Source organism: Ambystoma mexicanum, chromosome 3p, assembly GCF_040938575.1.
Source record: "Ambystoma mexicanum isolate Mex_15411 chromosome 3p, UKY_AmexF1_1, whole genome shotgun sequence".
Classification (NCBI taxonomy): Eukaryota; Metazoa; Chordata; class Amphibia; order Caudata; family Ambystomatidae; genus Ambystoma; species Ambystoma mexicanum.
The window spans coordinates 366,498,831-366,519,064 of record NC_090925.1 but is presented as its reverse complement, the minus strand read 5'-3'; the positions used below and the strand labels follow the sequence as shown (position 1 = coordinate 366,519,064).

General features: G+C 47.7%; 1 protein-coding gene across 4 annotated transcripts in view; it reads right to left on the bottom strand.

The window, feature by feature from the left end:
- The window catches only part of MAPRE1 (microtubule associated protein RP/EB family member 1), a 175,078-nt gene that overhangs the window by 16,885 nt on the left and 137,959 nt on the right, over positions 1-20,234 (bottom strand). For all 4 annotated transcript variants that reach the window (XM_069651029.1, XM_069651027.1, XM_069651028.1 and 1 more), the window contains one exon: positions 15,145-15,297. In XM_069651029.1, the coding sequence (XP_069507130.1) occupies positions 15,145-15,297 (153 nt within the window). The remainder of the gene's footprint in view (positions 1-15,144; positions 15,298-20,234) is intronic.

Here is a 20,234-nt window from a genome sequence, read left to right as displayed (position 1 = left end):
TCTGACAAACTCCATAGGCATATTTTACATTGTGTCACAGTACCTTCAGCACAGTGGCACATGGAAGTTTTTCAGATGTCCCAAAGGTTTAAATACCCTCTCTTGGATAAACTGTTTCCAAGAGCAGTGACATTTTGTAAATTCTAAACCCAGCACATACTATCTTACAATAGCTCGAGGAGTTAGTCTAGTTTCTCATGTAACATTTTTAGGTTACCCTTTCCTCAATGAATGGCTGGTGGCAGTGGTTTTAACTACTGTGGTGTTTTTACTGCGGGCTGCGTTCGCAGCTGTAGTAAAGCACCCAAGGGTGCCATTTTTGTCAAAATGGCGCCAGTCTTCCCCCAACCCCCCATTTCTTTGTGGAAAGGTCCTTCAGATTTACTCAGCATGCCAAACCAGGTTTGGTCCCTTTGTTCGTTTTGTCTGGCGGGATTCACAATTGAAACTCGCTTCTGGCTCCAGGCTGTCTGCCAGGGGCAGGAAGCGAGGGAGGTGCCCAAATCGACCTGTGCTTAGTCTCCAAGGAGATAGGAATGCACTCTTAGGTGATTGGCCGGCTGGCCATCTAGGACAGCCACCCTGCTGGGTGGCAGACAGCTAGGCTGGAATGAATGGGAGAAACATGCATAAAAGGCGAGGCTTTTTGGCTTGGAAGGCAGAGTCGACCACTGGAAGAAGGAATCCGAAGACTTGAAGACGCCTGCTGCAACTCTTAGACCGTTGGTTTGCTCAGTGAAGCCCTGCTGCTGTGCTGAAACTCCCATTTTCGTTCGACTAGAGACGCCCTGCAAGGACAACTTCTCCCCTTGAGTTGGTGGGACCAATCAACTCCTAAGTAAGCCACCTGGATATCCTCTCGAGCTGGTTGAATTTCCACTGCTGGAACTGAATCGCCAGGGAGAGAAACACCAGATAGTGTGCGTTGCTTTTAAGCTGGCCAAGAGCTCCAGGAAGATCCTCCGGACTGCCAGGAAGCAGGACTGACCGAGTCTGAGCCACCTCAAGTGCTGGACCCCAGATGCAAGGAAAGCCCATCGACAGCCAGGAACAACGGTGTTGCTATTTGCGGTAGACGCGATGAGCTGAAACACCCAAGTGCCACTTGTTTGAAGATTGCTGGTTGCGGTCGGCGACCGTCCCATTGCAGTGCAGGAGCCCCCAGAAGTCCTCCCTCTTGACCACACGACTGAGGCCTAAGAACACAGTATCTGTGAGCTAGAAGCCAGGCAAAGCCCTTTTCTTAACCAAAGTACTTTAGTCTACGAGAAAGTACCTCTTGTTGTAACCTTACTTGTCCTCTGCTGAGCCTGGTTTTGGTTGCTTTGTAGAGTTGCTGTCCGCTTCTTTACTTCACGAGCCTAATCAGATTGTGCCCCTGCTTTGATTTCTTCTTTTCTACAAAGACTTTTACAACATTGTGCAAGACTTGCCTGCCTGCAAGAAGTGTTTCAGCTCACCTAGACTTTTCGCAATTGACTTTGGCCTAGCCTGGCTCCCCGAATGCCTCTTCTTCCCTCTGACCGTTTAGTCTTCCTTCCAGGAAGGGGTTCACTAACTTTGCATTGGGGGTTACCAAAAGTACTTGCCGGCTTCAGAATATTTGTGCGATCTCTTGTTTTGTTCCAATAACCTTTTTCTTTGACATACTCCCAAGTCAGATTCTAAATGCAACAGTGATATATCAATGTCCCCAGCACCCTAAATATTGAAGTCACCTGAGGGTGTAGGTAGTGTGTGGGACATCCCAAATGGGTATTTGCTGAAAGTGTATATTTGTGCGTTACCGTTATATTGCCCCTTCTGAAGGCGGCTTATTCAAACTGACTTAAATTAACAGTGGTTTAATCAAGGAACCTTGTGTGTAAGAGTTTATTTGAATACTTCACTGTGAATCTCTGTGCAACTCCTCTACAGCTCACATTGACCCCCTTGAGATAAGCCTGGCTGCTCAACACGGCACCAATCTGTGTAGTGCAGACTTATACCAAAGGCTGGGTTCCTATTGCCAGGAGGTCAAAGCTGTTGTGCACCCAGAGGGTACTGCATACAATCTTGCCCAACACTGGAGAATGTTAAGTTTTCTGAACAGAGTCTATGCTTTGGTCTGTATAGCATTCATTTTTGTAATGCGTTGAGGACCATGACAAAGTACTTATCCCAAGACTTACCTTGACCTACTGAGTTTATAACAAACCTTTATTTTTTAGAGTTGAATCCTTGTTATACTACAATAAACATCTGTTATTAGCACCAAGATGCCCCTTCGGGGGTGAACATGTGCTTTACAAATACACCTGTTAAGTTACAAGTTTTGTACCTTCCAACAGCCCCCCCTCGCTCCCAAGGTTAGCATGGTTGCTCCGTCTATGCTGCCATATAGTGGTACAGCATTATACGGTTCCATATCTTAAAATCACAGCAAAAATGTCTGTTAATACAAAATATCGCGGCAAAAATGCAGTGGTTTTGCCATCAAAATCCAGTAAAGGATGCGGGGACACCCCTGAAACCATTATACCATTTAAGGGGACCAGGGGCCACCTCCCGCTCCCCTTAAATGGTATAATTGGGTACACCTTTACCGGGTCAAACCGCAGCTTTTTGCCACAATTTACCAGCAGCATTTTGCCACAATTTTATTACCCGATACCCATTCAAGAGTTTTGCACAGTCTCTGTTGTATGGTTTTACTAAGCCCTTAGTTGGACTTCAGAAAAAAAATGTAATGCACTGTCCAATTTACGAAATGGCCAACTATAAAAAATGAGATTAGCATACACTGTAGAACGGTGAATTCCAGCTAAGCTTAAAAACGTTTTATTCAAGGACATACTCCCCAAAATTACAATTGTTTCATTCACTGCATTGAATCTCATTCTTTTCTATGGACAATTACTACAAAGTAATTTGCTCTGTAAACAAGACCACCTGCATGCACAGCAATGTTGTTAATGTATTCCCATTAACAATGTACAGATATGTATAATTTAGCGAGTCTGAAACATTGGGAACCAGGTCAGTTTTCCATCCCTGGAACAATGTTTTAATAAAAATACAGATTATAAATCTGCTGGGAGAGCAGCATGCCACTTAGAATTAGAAACTTGCAAGGTTTTGTGGAAGGGTCATGATTTAAATCAGCGAGTGTTGCCCTCATTGCAACCTCCATTTTGGCCCAAATTTGAAAAAATAAATAACCCGAGCCCAGTCTGCCCGCATCCCTCGTTTCCTGCCTCCCCACTTGCTCCCGCCTTCCTAGCCCGCCCCGTGACCTGATTGGTCAGTGTGCTCCCAGTGTTTTGGTGTAGCGCGCCAGCCTTCCTGCCTCCTTTGCTTGCAACTCGCCCAGGTGAGTGTTGCCCTCATTGCGACCTCCATTTTGACCCAAATTGATAACAAAATGCGTCCTTTGCCGACACAGGTAAGTAGCTTCAACCCACAACCCCCGCACCATCCCGCGACCCCATTACTGCCTTAAATAGTGTGTATGAGTGCCCCCAGGCCCAGCGTGCGTTGGGGGATCTCCCGGCACCCCACCCTGGTCAGCCTCCTGTTCCGTCCCCACCCCTGATTGGCTGTGCCTCTGCCACACCCAACTGATCATAAGCAGTCCTCCCAGGGCAGCCCCTGTGGCTAAGGGCCCCAAGACAAAGGGCAGCTCTTACATTGGCGGCTCCAAGAAATGTCTGAAGGTGTCAGCAGGGGAAGCCAGCAGCGGCCAGACAACAAAACTAAGTTTGGCATGGGTGGGGTGTAGAGCAATTACTCTACTCCAAAAAAAAAAAACTTGCCACTCTTCCTTACCTTCCCATAATGTAAACTGCCAATAATTACATCATGCTCACCTAGAGATCTGATCACCAATGAACCATCACTGTAGATGTTGTCCTGCAAAACCTAACATGCATGCATTAATAACTAGTGCCACCCCCAGAGACATTAGTAAAAATGAGCCACATTGAGACTGGTGTAACAATGTTAACATGTTCCACTCTTAGCTTGAATTGTGAATAATAGCATGCATCACACCGACGTAATTATGACTGGTAGCACATCCCTCACGTAGGTGCATTGTGAATGATAGCATGTACCACATTTAGGCACAATTGTGATAAACAGCATGTGCCCGAATAGCGTCACTGTGTTAAAGTTGAACTTAGAAGGTATTTCCAACACCATTGTGTGCCTAGTCGCATACACTTTACTGATTACCACAATATCGCACTACTATGCTTACTCTCTCCTATACACCACCATTCAACTAGAGCACAGCAGTACTATGACACATTCGGTAAAGCTGTTCTCAAACTAACCTGACTCAAACTACCCAACATTCTAATAAAACACAGCTAGCTAGCACATACCGGCTAGCTTACGCGTCTCTTCCGGCCCAGCGCAGCCAGAACTCCGTTGTCCACCCTCCAGACTGAACACAAACTGATCTAAGCACCATACCTACCGCTAAGAAGCAGCTATCTTGCAACAACCACACCAGCTGCACACATACCTGGTGCGCCCACGCACTTTACGACTCTCAACTGACTTGCGCTGTGGTTCCCGAGGGCGTTCAACCTACCAGCGCCTTGAGATCATACCAATGATACATAAGGCGCTATACAAATGCAAAAAAACAACTTGTTGAAGCTAGGGTAATAAAGAAGCATTTTCAATAGCAATGCACATTGGTTTTCTCAAACTCGTGTTTCAACAATGTGCACAGCAACAGCAAATGTATTAAAGGGGTTCAGGCTTAATAGCTTGCCTTGGATTTTAAAACCGTCAACAGGCTTATGTATACATGAGACTTCAAGGAAGCCTATATGTAACTTCTTGGGAAGCACAAGAGCTGATGCCTGTTCGAAATCAAGGAGAAAAGGTGCCATCAATATTTGCACTTGCAACATTCTTTCTACAGTTATGTAGATGGTTGGAGAGATGTTAAAGTATTGGCAAGTGAAAAACTCTTGCATCTTGGGGCCCATTTAAAATGGTTCACAATGGCATTTCCACCAAATCAAGAGCTCAGCGGCACTGCGTCCCCCACATGAGCACATGTAACGGCCAAGGAAGATCCAACAGGGCATTAGGAACTGAGCTGTGACATAATGACCATGTGCCCCAAGGACAGTAGCAGGGCCCATAAGTTTAAGTTAATAGGGGTAGCAATATAGCAGACAAAAGCAAATTTTTGCTTTTCCCATAACAGGCAGTTGCATTATAATTTTGCCAGCATTGTGGTACATTGCATTGCTTGCACTGCCGTTCATGGAGGGTGCAGCACCTCCATTTTCATGTAGCACATTGCTCTGCATCTGTGCACAACTGACAGCATCTCCTATTTCACCCCTTGTCTGCGCTACTTGATTGCAAAAACAACTGATGTATGGCGTCGGATTACTGCATGCATCATAGAAAACAGCACATTGTGCGACACCTGCACGCAGCCTAGCTCATGACATCACTTGAGTTACATGGCAGCTGGAGAAATTGCCAGCACACAAGAACACTCATCTGGCGCAGCACACTGCTCACAAATGGGCATTTGCACTTTAGATCATAACAGTAAAGCACAAGACAGCATTGTGTCTTGTAACCTATAGGCATGCTAGTTGCTATGAGCAAGAACATTTTGAATAGGCCTCAGGTTGAGGCACTAAGCTGGAATTATAGTGCATTAGGCCATAGTCCGCTAAAGGGCAGGTGGGGAGGGGTGTCGAGGTAGATGCCAGCTCTTTATTGCAAGGGAAGCGTTTCCCAAGGGATGACTGCCTGGTCCCAGACAAGTGCTGACTCAAGATTGGGAAAGTATACATCACTTGTGAAGTTCGTATCAAGAGCGGTCAGGAAGACAATACGAGATGTGTGGATGGTGAGAATGGGAAATGAATACAGGGTGTGTGCCATGTTGGTTCGTTGCTCATTGGACTACCACAGTGGTATGGCGTGGCACCATTTGTCTGCTGTGTCATGGTTCAATTAAAATGTAGCCCCTTTGTAAAGATACTGGTGGGGGGTGCCTGTACTTCCGCTCTCTATATGGTAGAGGAGGCGCACAGAGGACCCCAGCCAAGATTCTCTATTGTGGTAGAAATGGACGAGCAATCAAGGCCTAGCATCTCAGGAGGTGATGCAGGCTGGTTCTTAAGTACAGTGTAGTCCCCAAACCCCCACAAAGTAATGTCCACACACTATTACTGAAAACAGTCTTTATATAATTAATATTCAAAGGTATGTACACGATCACAATAACGCACATTGTAATCGGAAAGCAACAAAGATAAATATGTACAATTCTGGAGCGGTACCACCAATGTTATCAAATCTCATTAAAGTGCATCAACTGTATGGTTAAAATGTCACACAGATCAATAACAAGGAAACCAGCAATAGAGATAGGAACGCAAGATGGTTGAAACAATAGGCAGAATATTGGCCTCTACCCTTAAGCACAGTTCTGTGTGAAGATCCCCCCCCCCCCCCCCCTCCAACCTGGGCAACCTGTAAAATAAAGATATGTAGCACAAGCCCAGTCCATATATTGTTCACTAGTCTTATTTCCTCCTACTAAGGTATTACCCCCCCCTCCCCCCAATGTACCTGGTGGAGTAGAGTTCTTCGAAGACGCGAAGGAACCTTCGAGTGACTCCTTTTAAAGCAGAAGCCACGGATCGTCGAGAGGTGTCGAAGATGGTGAACTTGTCGTCGGCAATGAGTTCAAGGGTGCCGAGACCCCGATGTCGATCCAGGCAGTGCTCGTCAGCGACGTCCTGCGAGGATGAGGTGTACGGGGCACCTCGGCGATGGATTGTTCAGGACCGCAAAGAGTTTCAGAAGAACTGTGGCCCAACAAGGGCGTCGAGTCTAAGTCTTTGTGGCCTTCAGGTGGCGGGAAACCCACCGGCGTATTCGCCACGGCCCGTTGGTCGTCCTCGACTTTCTCCGGCGGGACAAATCGGTCGACGTTGCGGACAAGGGAGTCCTTGGATTCAAATGTTGTTAGGCAAAGGAGCGGGTGGCTCCGGTCGTTGGCGGCACGGCGTCAAGTGGTCCCCACAGCTGGGCAACACAACTTCGACGGGCCTCCAGCGGTTACACAAACCTGCAAACCCTGGTCGACGGCAATAGACCGACAGCGGCGAAGTCCGGGTGCTTTGCTTCGTTCTCCTCAGCAGTCCAGTCTCGGGTCGACAGCCTTTCGAGGGTCCGACTTCCAGGGAGCTTCGGCAAAGGTTAGCGGTGCTCGATGGTCCCTCGGAGCACGGGAAGAGGGCGCCTTACCAGGTCCTCTCTCGGATCAGTCTTCGACAAATTCAGCAGCTTACAGATCAGGTGGAAGGCAAATGCAACAGCAAGTATACTTCCAGCTGGGCGTCGAGGATCAGCAGTTCCAGTTACTCTTCATGTGTAGACACAGCTTCTGAACAATTTCCAGTGGTGAGAGGTCCCCAGATATACCATCTTGTCTCTCACCCACACTGCTGAGTGACTCTCAGCAGCCAATCATACAGAAGGGCATTCATGCAGTCAGTCAGCCAATCAGGCACAGTGCATTCAGGCCATCCTCCTCCCTCTCAGACACTCACAACAAGGAATGTGGATTGGGACAAGTACCCAGCCATTCAACACTACACAGGGCTGTCTCAGTCTTTGTTTATCATACCAGAAACCAGACATCCACAACAAGAAGTGCATATTGGTCACATACTTCATTCACCCAGGTCCCACCCACAGGGTGCACCCACAACATACAGTCACTGGGAAGGCCCCAGCCAGTCTGGACTGGACTTCACAACACCACCATATATGGAACTACCACCCAACAGCCAGTCAGGGGGGGAAAGGGACAGAGTCAGGGCTTCCCAGGACTTTGGGAAAACAAGTTAACAGGCAATAGAAAGCAAGAGGCCACGGGGGCCATCTTGTTTTCTATCAGGAATCAACCGATTCCAGTGGCAGGGCCTGGGTATCCCAAAATGGAGGATACTCAGAGCACCTGTCAAATTCAGCATGGAGCTGCCACCAGCCCATACCCTGCTTTGCGGGCCACCCACAGGTGCCCAAAAACATACACTACGGGCACAGGGTTGTACCCCCACCCATGGGTGCCGCAAGGGTATCCCAGGGGTCTGTTCACCAAACCAGAAGAGAGCTGCACCGCCAGGAGTCCCACATGAATTCCTGCACGGAAAACACAACAGAACACACGGTAAAAAGGCAGCAAAGGACAATGATACGGAGGCCCTGTCCCACCGATGCATTTCCAGCATCACACCCTTATTGACCTGATTTCCCCCGAGATGGGATTGGTGCATTTTTTATGTGGGGTGGGTGGTTCTTATTGTGATGATATGGTACCTGCCAATAGCTTTTGAACAATGTATAGCGTCTACATGGCTGGTGAGGACCAGCCAATAAGAATGTTAGTATGAGTTTTGTTACACTTATATTGCGGTAGGTTAATGTTTCCTTTATGGCTATAAAATGTTGTGCTTGCAAAGGGCACGTCAAAGTTGGCTTGTTCTGTTAATCTTCCCAGCCGGGATGGCATACGGTTCTTACATGTAACTTCTCTAGCACAAGTCTGGCATGCTCATAAATAAAGAATACATAGCAGTACATCATACACAACAACGGGAGGTGGCAAGGCTCAACATACGCAATTACTCCAACATCCTCACCAGGCTCACCGTCAAGCGAACAGGTTGCATGGCATTGCTTGGCAGACTCTTCGACTCCTCCCTGGAATCTGTTTATGCAGTAGAATTTCGTGAAAGAGCGTGTAGACCTTGACGTAGCAGCCCTGCAGATGTCCAGCAGGGGTAATCCAGAACAGAACGCCATCATCGCAGCAATCGCTCTGGTAGAATGGGTTCAGACAGCCAGGAAGCGGTCGTTTTGCCAACAGGTGACAATGAGTGATGCAGCCGGACAGCCACCTGGAAATGTAAGCCTTTGACAAGGCCTTCCCATAGTTCACAGGACAAGAGTTCACAATAAGCTGAGAATTCTTCCGGAAACTTTGTGAGGGCCACAAAACTTCAGCGCTCAAGCCACATCCAGCAAGTGCAAAGTCAGTTCAGCCGGCGAAGGTGTTGGAAAAAACACAGCTAACACCAAGTAAGGCTGCTTGCAGGACAGGGCCTGGATCTCACCTACACTAGCAGGCAGAGGTGATAGCCAGGAGGAAAGCAGTCTTCCAAGACAGGAACTTGTGCAGAGCTTGAATGGGGCCCCATGAGACTAGTCATTACCACGTGGAGTTCCCACACTGTGGCAGGTGCCTTCACCGGCAGAAACGAACGCAACAGTCCTTTGATGAAATCCTTCACTACGCAGTGCGACCAAAGAACACTGTCACAGAGATCTGTTGCAGCGGGAGATAGCCACCAGATGCACCTTGATGGATGCATGCACCAGCCCAGACTTAACCAATGACAAGTAAGTGAGGAATTGGGGGATTGTTGCCCTTAGAGGGTTAATCTTCTGCGACCGGCACCAAGTCGCAAAACGCTTCCATTTGTGTCTGTAGTGCGCAGGCAGCTTGTACCTACCAAACTCATGCTGCAGGAGCCAGTCCTTCAGGTTCAGCAATCCTGGGTCATAGAGCAGGATTGCACCTCCTTCCCTGGCGAGAAGATTCACGACCACAAGCAGCTTGACTGGAGGGGCCGCCGACATGCTGAGAAGATCTGGGTACCAGACTTGCCTCGGCCATGCTGGTGCGATGAGGATCATCCTGTACCATTGTTGACTGACGACTCATAGCAGTAGCAACTGAGGAAACGCATACAGGAACAGGCCTTCCCAGGGGAAGAGAATGCACACCCTACTCCCCAGCTGGGGGAACCTGCTGGTGAACCGCTGGCACTTGGTGTTTGTTGCTGCAAATAGATCCATCTGGGGACTGCCCCACCTGAGGAAGAAGGTGCCCACTTGATCCTGCCGACGCTCCCACTCGTGAGAAGAGCGCAGCTCCCTTCGGAGGGAATCGGCGAATGTGTTCTTGACTCCCGCCAGGTGAAAAGGAATGAGGAACATCCCCTGGGCGACAAACACAACTTCTGCACCTCTCTGGAAAGCACTGGGGATCTGATGCCCCCATCCTTCCAGATGTAAATCAGTGGTGGTATTTTCAGTGAAAACCCTCACCACTCAGACCTCGAGGGACGTGAGAAATGACTCGAGGGCCCAAACCAGTCTCCAGCATGGAGACATCCAGTGTGTGCTCCCTATCCCCCCAGGAAAGTATTAGTTGTGACTGTCCTGGTAAGGAGGGCTCTGTAAGTCTACCCCCGGCGATCTTCAGTGCTAACAGCTTTTGCACCCTGCCCAAAATGGCCGCTAGCCTCTGACGGAGCAGCCAGGCAGGATACTATGTTGAGCCTGGACCCCAGGAACAACGCGTTCCGAGATTGAGTAGAGCAGGATTTTGCATATTTCACCAAGAAACCCAGATCCGTCAGCAGCCGGACGGTCCTCTCCATGTGATCGACAGCAATGTCCCTTGACCTGGCCCTGATGAGCCAGTCGAGGTACAGGTAAACATGAATTCACTATAGTCGCAGATGAACCATCAGAGCCAAGCACTTCGTAAAAGACTCTGGGCACTGACTTCAGTCTGAAGGGGAGAGCCTTGAACTGGTAGTGCTTCCCTTGTATGACGAAGCACAGGAACTTTTGATTTTCGTGAATGGGGATGTGAAAGTACGCATCCTTTAGATCCAAAGAGGACAAATTCTCCCTCCTCTAGTTGGCAGAGCACATGCTGCAATGTGACCATCCTGAACTTTTGGGACTTGTTGAGTCAGATCGAGAATGGGCCTCCAGCCCCTGGTTTTTTTTTTTAACCAGAAAGTATCTTCAGTAAACTCTGGAGCATCACAGTCGCTTCGGAACCCGCTCTATCACCCCTTTTCTTAACATGGCCCGAACCTCTAGCAGCACCTGAGGGATGTGTTCCTGCTGGGCCACCGTGGTATTTGGGGACACTTTCGTTGAAACGTCAAAGTGTGCCTATGGGCAAGAGCGTCCAGCACCCATCGATCGGGGCAGAGGTTTTCCCACACGCATGCTGTCAAAGTTCAACAGCCGGCCTCCCAACGGGGTGCACAGGGGTAGGGGCTCTACGTCTGCCAGCCTTGACGAAGGTAGTCACCTCCAAAGGGCTTGGAACAGCCCCTGTAGGCTTCCTGGGTCATGGAACGGGAGGACTGGCGGTAAGAGGACAATCCACTGCTGAAACGCTAAGACCTACCTGACTTCCCGCCTGCGGGACCAAAGGGAACGGGCCGTCTGTCGGTCTTGATGGCCTGAGATTTTCATCTACGGCCTTGCCAAAAAAGGTTAAAGGTCATATCCTGGACCCTTGTCTGACGTTGGTGGCCTTCAGCCAGCCACGACGATGAAGACGGACTCAGTTTCCCATCTGGCGGAACCCTGTGCCTGCAATGCCCAGGGCCTCTGTACCATAGCTCCCGGTCATGCCAGGATTGTAAAGGCGTAGTCGCAGCAGAGTAAATGATGATCTGTCCCATGCATCCAACTTCTTCCACTCGCCACCTGTCGAGGAAAGGGGGGGGGGGTAGGATTAGTTCGTGGGGAACAGAGGCTGATGAAGACTTCTTCCTAGCCGCAGCTGAGACCACAGTCTGGCGAGTGTGACCGCAGACATTTGGGTGCAGATTCTGGCACCCGTTATTTTATTAGCTGGTGCCTCTTCGCTGGGGCAGGGTTCTTCAAAAGCGCCAGCCCCTTATCCCAGACGTCGTCCAGGAGCAGTACCGACAGAATGGTCTTCCATTCCGCCTCCCAGTGTTTATACAGGAAACCCTTCTCTTCTGGGAGGGGGGGACGGGGTTGGAAAAGTTCCGACGCATGGGCGATCATGGAGTGGAAGGAACCCACTTCGTCTTGTGGAGAAGCCCTTGGTGGCGGAGAGATTCAGTCATCGGCATCAGCCGTTGCCATCCCCATGGGGTAGAGGGGCAGCGATGGTTGGAGTGGAGGCATAGGGTATCTTTTTAGCATGGTGGACCCAGTGTCAACAGGGTCTTCGCTGGTGGTGCCATTGGCACCCTGACACCAGTGTGTGGAGGGTCGAGAGAAAATCCTGCGACAGATCTCTGGGATTGCTGGGCCCAGTATGCCCTCCTAGTCATCGCCTCCGGTGGGCATGTGACGCTCTCATCACCCTCCACCTCACCCCCCCGTCCTCCTGGATGGTGTGGAGATATCTGAGCCCTGGAGCTCTTCCACACACCCCCTCCCCTGCTATGGGTCCCGAGGGGTCAGATTCGGGCTAAGGTCCGGCATCCTCTTCTCCGGAGTCTTCTCCACTGGTTTGGTTGAAGCAAAGAAAGCCATCCCAGCTGCCACTGGGGTACCCTGGACTGCGTCAGCCCTTTACCCTTCGAAAGGGCGGCAGCAACCATCTCAATGGAAGAGGACTGGACCAGCTGGGCCTCGACTGGCAGGCTGGACACCTTGTCCTGCTTGGTATTATCAGGCTTCTCTCGCAGCTTCCCCAGGGTAGCCGACATCCTTTTTGACGAAGAGCTGGAGCAATGGCTGGAAATCGAAACTGAACGCACCCTGACCGTAGCAGGACCCGCTTGCGTGGCGACCCCAATGGAAGCAGGCGCAGTGCTTGGCCTGGTCTTGGGCCCCCCACGGATGGAGCACCATCAAAAGGACTTCGAAGCCCGCTCTGGCTAGCTGGATCCAAATGAGGCATGCCCCCTGGGGACAACATAGGGTAGAGGCCCTTGCCTTGAACCACGCAGCCAGTTGTAACGCTCACCTGATTCCCACGGAGGCGCGGGTCTTGGCAGGAAGGTGTCTGACTCGAAAAGTGATGTGCAGGACTCGATTGGCTTCTGGGGTCGAACCTCTTCGCACTGTGTGTCGAACTCGAAGAGTGAGGTTTCTGCAGGTGAAAGAATATGGGGGTTACTGGCCTGGGTTGTTGAATGTGTCTCTCTCTCTTCCCAGCTTTTTTGTAGAGCCCCCCCCACCCCCCAGGTCAACGTGCTCACCTTAGATAGGTGAATGCTGGGCTCTCCATCTGCGTCTGGTGCAGGGTGCCGTTGCCAGTTCCTTCACTGGTGAAACATTGGCCTCTTGAATTCAGAGGATGGTTACCGTCGTTATCTGCACGAGCGGTGAGTTTCTGGACACCTTTTGTCTTTATAGTCTTTAAATGCGTGGCACGTTAATATTGAAGACTCTGTATAATGCTTTTCCCTTATGTATTGCAGGACTCTTGGGATGGAAGATGGAGTGAAGCGCCTGGAAATTCGTAAGTATGGCAAGCGCTCCAACTGTCTTTCCTTGCAGCTTAGTTCGTGTTAAAGAGACGCCGGAGTATTCGCAGGCGTTTTATTGCAACGAGCGTGATGGGCGTGAGTAAATACCTGCTTAATGTCTTTTTCTTTTGTCTTTCAGATGTTGGTTTGCAGCGCCGGAGTCAGCGGAATGCTAGTAAGTTTTAACTATACTTTGTCTTCTCAGGCGGCGATGCAGAATGAAGAAATCCGGAATTCACGGCGTGCCGGTAAGTATAACAATGCTTTTGTCTTTGCAGGCGAAGGTGCAGCGTGAAGACACGGCCGCTGCTGATGGATCAGGTGAGAAAGCACCGTGGTAGAGTTGGTCTTGCTAACCTGTTTCTTGTCTTTTGCAGGTGCTGATGTTGACTGGATACAGGAATGGTAAGTATAATTCTTGCAGGTTCAGGATCGAAAGAGGAAAGGCTGGAACAGACACGGTGAGCGTTCTGCTGCAGATGCAGAATAACGCGAAGCACGTTTCATCTATCGGGTGTGGTTTAAATAGCCTTGGAGTGATGAGGCGTCTTCTTCCACGGCACCGCCTAGGTAAGAAAAGAGTTCCAGTTTCCAGAAGAGTTCCAGTGCTGTATCCAGGGAGTGGAGCTGCCCCACCCAGGTAAGAAAGTAGTTCCTGTTCACAGAGGGCTTCTAAGTGGCTGGTAAGTAAGCAGCATGGTCTGCTGCAGGTAAGTCCACCCAAGCACTTTCACACCAATTATGAGCCCGGCGCTTCCAGTGCCGGGACCGATGGTTTTGATGAGCCTGGTGCCACTGGCGCCAGGACAGGGTCCAAAAGGTCCCAGTAGGGACCGGCTGGTGCCTAGTATTAGGGTTAGGGGCCTGCTCCCAAGGACGTTGGGCTGGTCCTGGCTCCTTGGGAACAGTGATCATGACACCAGTTCAACGTGCCGATCCTTCATTGTGCGCTTAGCTAAGCCACAGCAGATATTCCAATCTTCTTCCTTGTGTGTCAGGTGAAGACAGTCACTGGGAATGCATGTCGCCCGTAAAACCATTCCGCAAACTTCAGCTGGTGCAGAGCTTGAAGAGGGAACCGCCGTCCTTCTCAGACATGATCCGGCACGGTCTAGGCCTTATGGCCTTCTGGAAACTTCCAAAAAGTAATCAATCACTTGACGATTTTACCCTTGAGGGGCAATGAAAGTTGCCAATAAACGGACCCCCGTGTTTCAGATGAGTAAACAACAGAGCACACAGGCTGGATTTGAACAAAATAGGGTTTTCCCAGCCAAAAAGGCAAAAAATGCAGAAAGCTCTGAGAGCGAAATGCAAGGAATCCCAACACTTGAACATGCAGTAAAAATCTGAAGATGGGTACCAGAGGAGGGGCTTAGGGAAAGGGCAGTCTTTGGGTGTGGGTAGTATGACCCAGAGCTCAGTGATGGGTTTATAGGAGAAAGTTTATGAACTAAAGTGAAACATTTCTTCTTTTACCAACGATTCCCTGCCTGACTGGGAATATTCATGTGCATGTGAATCAATGCCACACCACATGCTGAAGAAGTACAAATAGTGTTGTTCCTGCATGTGGCGCACTGAGTTTTTGTGGATTGTTTTTTCCCTGATTTTGGACCAGAGTTGGGAGCCCGCCCCCTAGCTCTACAGAATTACGCAAGCGCATGAACTTGACAAGGGGATCACTGCTTACCAATCTACAGCAAGTTAACTAAAACAAAGTGTTAGATCTTATATTCATGTGGTTATTCAATCACGAGCTCCTTCAATAGTTGGTCATAGATCAGCCCTCCCAAATACTTGAAGGATGCACAAATGCACAAAAAAGTGTACTTACATCTGTAGCATAGAGAATTTCTATTATCTTTTGCAGTACAGGGTCGGTTTCGCCTTCATTCTCCTGACAAATCAGCTCAATATTCCGCAGCTTTCCAAAATAGAAGTCCCTCTCCTTCTCAAGGTCTTCCACAGTTGCCTTCAGCAAATTAATCTGAGGACAGAGGAGAGCCATTTAATGTTAACGTGCAAAGGATTGATGATCACATAACGCAAATAGCAAAAGGGTCTTGGCCTAAAAATTGTGCATGCATATAATCCAAATAACCAACATCTTTTAAATACATTTCATTTTACATTACAAAACCAACCATTCAAAATACTTCCAGGAAGAGTACCTGTTTTTTATCTTAGCAACCTGAAGGTGTTATTTTATAGTTCAACCTTTGATGCAGTTAGGTGGACCACAATTCAAATTGCTTCACAATTTGACAAGGGAGTCATTCTCTGGTACTTTCCCATGACTACCATATGTTTGCCACCCAGCTCATCTGTAGTCTCGGTACTGGTTTCCCTTTCCAACTTTTTAAGTATCATATTAAGATAATTTGGTCCGATTCAATCCCCTCAAGTCATGATTTCATAGAGCACTCAAAAACACCCAAGAAACCTTTCTGGTGGATGCCATTGTTGCAATTTATTTTTTCCAGCACTAAAGTCGAACCACTGAAAAACTAGAAATGTGTTGCAACAAAAGGAACCATTGGTGAGGACAAGGGATGAATGCAGGGTGGTCCATCAAAATCCAGAACATAGGCTTGGGGCCCATCATGAGGAACACCAATAATACTCAACATCCACTCAGGATCATTCTTAGGTTTCACTTGCCATACAGGTCACACTTTGTTAAAGGACACACTCCTCATAGTGCCTGGGTTAAAGGGGCACAAATACCACTTGACACTTACAATTGACTTTAGAGTCTACGGCACATCTGTTTTGTCTGGATCCCAGCTTGACATTTGGGTGTACTGGTCATTCCCTATGGCTACCAGTAGAGGGAATGCATCTCCCATGCTTTGCCACTTACTGTAGCACAAGGCAGCTGCAGAGAAGGACTGGAGGGACAGTGTCCCCTTTCCAAAGGAACACCCCAGTTACTCTGGTGATGTGCACTACGCCAGTGAAGATATTTACTTTTTGTCCCCATGTACAAACTCTCGGCTTTCGTTTGGCCCAGTTTGTAATCCAAATATAGCGTGGTCCATTTTCACTCCTTTACTGTTCAGGATGTTCTTGAAGCCATTAATAAACTGAAATCTGCCTTGCATTTGGACCCCATGCCCTTGGCCACACTAAAAACCATCTCCACTCAAAATGCCCCCTGGATTACATCTGCAGTTAATAGTTTGCTACGGTGTTATCCCAGAGGAACTGAATAAGGCTCTTGTGATCCCACTCCTTAAACCTCAAATGGATCCCTCTCTCTCATCAAATTTTCATCCAATCTCACTCCTGCCTTTTCTCATAAAACTGAAATTCTTGATCACTGTGGCTTAGTTCCTTTGTTGAGTCCTCTAATTTCTTACAACCCGTTCGTCTGGCTTTCGCCCCCTAGTTGATGACCTGACACGTCTTGTTGACCAGGGTGGCCTGTACTACACAAGTTGGTAGTTTGAGCAGCCAGGCTTATCTTAAAAAGGGGTAATGTCAGCTGTACAATGAAATCAAAGTTCCAAGCAAGCACTTGCACACAAATATTATAAATATGTTATATAGACACTTAAAGCATTCTTTAAAAAGCAGCAACTAATAGTAACATTAATCCCAAAGGTAGGATTCAATTTGTAACAGAAGCAATAAGGCAAGTGAGTCACTTTTCATGTTTTTCCAGCACATCGGGTGATGCCATTTGCGGTCAGTAACACTTATTAGTGATCACCATTGCAATATAGATTAATTGCACATGATCCTGTGCAAACACCTCACCGACGCAGCACACTTCTCCCAAGAAGCCACCGACTGGATCACCTTCTTGGACGGTCGAGCAATGAGAGCATTCTCAGACCAGGCATCCGCCCAGCCATCACCTAGCAGCTGTGGAGTCCCTCAAGGCTCATGCACCTCCCCCACCCTCTACAACCTCTTCACTCACCCTATTCAGTGACCTAGAAGACTTTGGCATAGCCTTTACAAACTATGCCAATGACACCCAAATCCTCCTACCTCTAACAGGCAACTATGAACAAGACCTCAAGACACTCCAAGACACATGCACGAATCCAGGCTTGGATGGCTGCAAATGGTCTATGCCTAAACAGTGAAAAAAAACAAAATATTGCTAGTAGGCACTAAAGAAGCCCTAAAAAAAACTAGATCACAACTATAGTTCCTTCAGCATCGAGAACACCATCAAAACCTCAGTCATATCTGGACTCCACCCCATAAATGGATTGGCAAGTCAACGCCATCTCATCTGCGGCAGCACTCACATCAAAAATCAAACACCGAGACATACCTATCCCATAAAAATTGCCTCCACATCGCAAGGGCCACAACTGATGCAAATCTAGACTACTGTAACATTCTACTCCTAGGCACCTCCAATAACATCAACAGATTACAAGTCGCAAAAACAGTGCCCTTATAGCCGCACTCAGTATACCCAAGAGAGCACATCTCCCAGGCACAAAAGATGCCCATTGGCTCCCGGTCAAAGAACGCATAACATGCAAAGCCCTCACCATCACACACAGATTCATCGCCCAGTCTGCCCCAGCATACCTAGTGGAAAGAATACACTAATCACTAGCCCACAGACCGAAACGTGACGAACGCTCACACCAACTCTCAGCCCCTAAAGCTAGAAACTCATTCCCACTCAGTCTAAGAAAGGAAGAATCCCAACATTTAGGAAAGCTCTAAAAACAAAGCTGTTCAACTAGACCTCTTCATACATTTTCTCCATCACTCTTCCCTCAGTAACCTGCAAATCCCCTCTATGTCATCTAATATATATATCTGCTCCAGTAACAATGTTATCACCTGCAGCAAATGCATACCATGTATAACGTGCTCCAAGTGAATATCCTGTAACAGCGTATCAACGTACTGGACCTAAAGGGCGGTTTAGTACCCAAATCTTCCCTTAGTTAAGATAGTTTGACACTTAATGCAGTGGACTACAATAAAATTGCCCCGACGCTCCTGGATGATCACATCATTTATAGACAACTTGGAAAAGACCCCACAGAAGTTATACGCAAACTAATCCTACCTATCCTAGAGGAAGCTATGGTTGAAGGCCACATCAGCCTGAAAGAATGAGTACCTTAATCCGAAAACACTTAGGAAACCAGCATTTTATGCACTTCCAAAAGTGCACAAAGGAACAACACAGGTACCGGGAAGACCAATTGTCTCTGGCATAAGATCCATCTTAGAGCCTCTATCTGAATTTGTTGTTTTTCTTAGATTTATGATGAGCAAAATGAAATCACATCTGAAAGACACGACTGCAGTCTTGAAATTACTGAAATACCTTCCCTTTCACCCTGAACGACACATACTAGTGACAATGGCTATTGAGGCCCTATACACGAAAATTCCTCAGATGGCGACTTTGCAAGTTGTAGAGAAGGTACTGAGAAACGCACAACCACCTGTTGAAACTCCTGTCACTTTATAATCATGCAACTGGCTGATAGCACTCACGGAAAATGTCTTCCTCTTCGAAAAAACATTCTAGGAACAGACCTCTGGGACTGCAATGGGGGCTACATTTGCCCCCAGTTTGGCAAACCTGTACGTAGCAGGTTTCGAGGAACAAAATATCCACCAACAAATCCATGGCTAGGCATAATAGACCTGTGGAAAAGGTACATTAATGATATCATTATGATCTTTAAAGTAACAGATGAGAAGCTTGCAGCTTTCCTGAAATGGCTAAACCACCAGAACCCATATGTGTCCTTTACTGAGACACAGCCACACAACCCTAAATTTCCTAGACCTCAAACTTGAAATACGGAATGCCATTTCTACCCTAGTATTTAACAAACCTACGGATAGGAAGTCCCTGCTGCAGTTCTCCAGCTAGCCTGAGAAAGAACCTACCTTTCAGACTATATTTAAGATTCCGCAGGAATTGTTCACATGTAACAGATTCCGAAATACAAGCAGACCAACTAAGCCAGAAACTGAGAAATAGAGGGGGGGGGGGTTAGGAATATCTCAGACCGGTAATAAAGCAAGCTAGAAAAAGGGCGAGAAACATCCCGCGGGATGTGACTTTGGAACATACTAAAGAGAAAAGCCCCTCCGACAATAACATCACAGCCGTCCTTACTTACTCCCCTCTAACCAACAAAATCAAAAGACAAGTATTAAAACTCTGGCCTATCCTAAATGTAGGTGAATCTCAACTCTAAACACCAATGTTTGCAATCAAGAGAGGTAAAAATGTGAAAGATTCCCCAATTCACACCTACAAGGAACCTGCGACCCAGATGCAGAAAACCTTATGGAATCAAGAAAAACCAAAAGGTCATGGTCCCTGTGGGACATGTAGTTCATGTACAATTACCACACGAACAAAAAAGAAAATGATATTGGTCTGAGATATCCTTGGACACAAAGGGACTTAACCAACTGCAACACAAAGAATGTAATTTACACAATAACCTGCCCATGTGATCTCCGCTATGTAGGAATGACAACACGCCCCATTAGGACTAGGTTGGCAGAACACCGATCATGTATCCAGACAAAAATTTAAGATCACCAATGGTTGAACATTTTACCAGCAAAAACCATGCCCCAGAGGACTTTACCTAGTCCATTATTGAAAAAGTAAACATTCCATCGAGGAGGAAATCCCCATGATTTTCTGTACCAACGTGAACAATGGATATTCAGACCAAAAACAGACATCAGGGGTCTGACTGAATCAACATTCCTGGCAAACCTTGGCAACCCTATAAGGATTGAACAACTTATGGTTACCTCATTAACTGTATCTCTAACACTGTATATTACTAACTATTTTGTTCTTTAACATTAAGTTATGTACTGTCTGTCAAAACAATATGGCACCATATGGGTCACAAGTCTTCATCAGTCTACTCAGAATAGTATTCCTCAATCATTGTT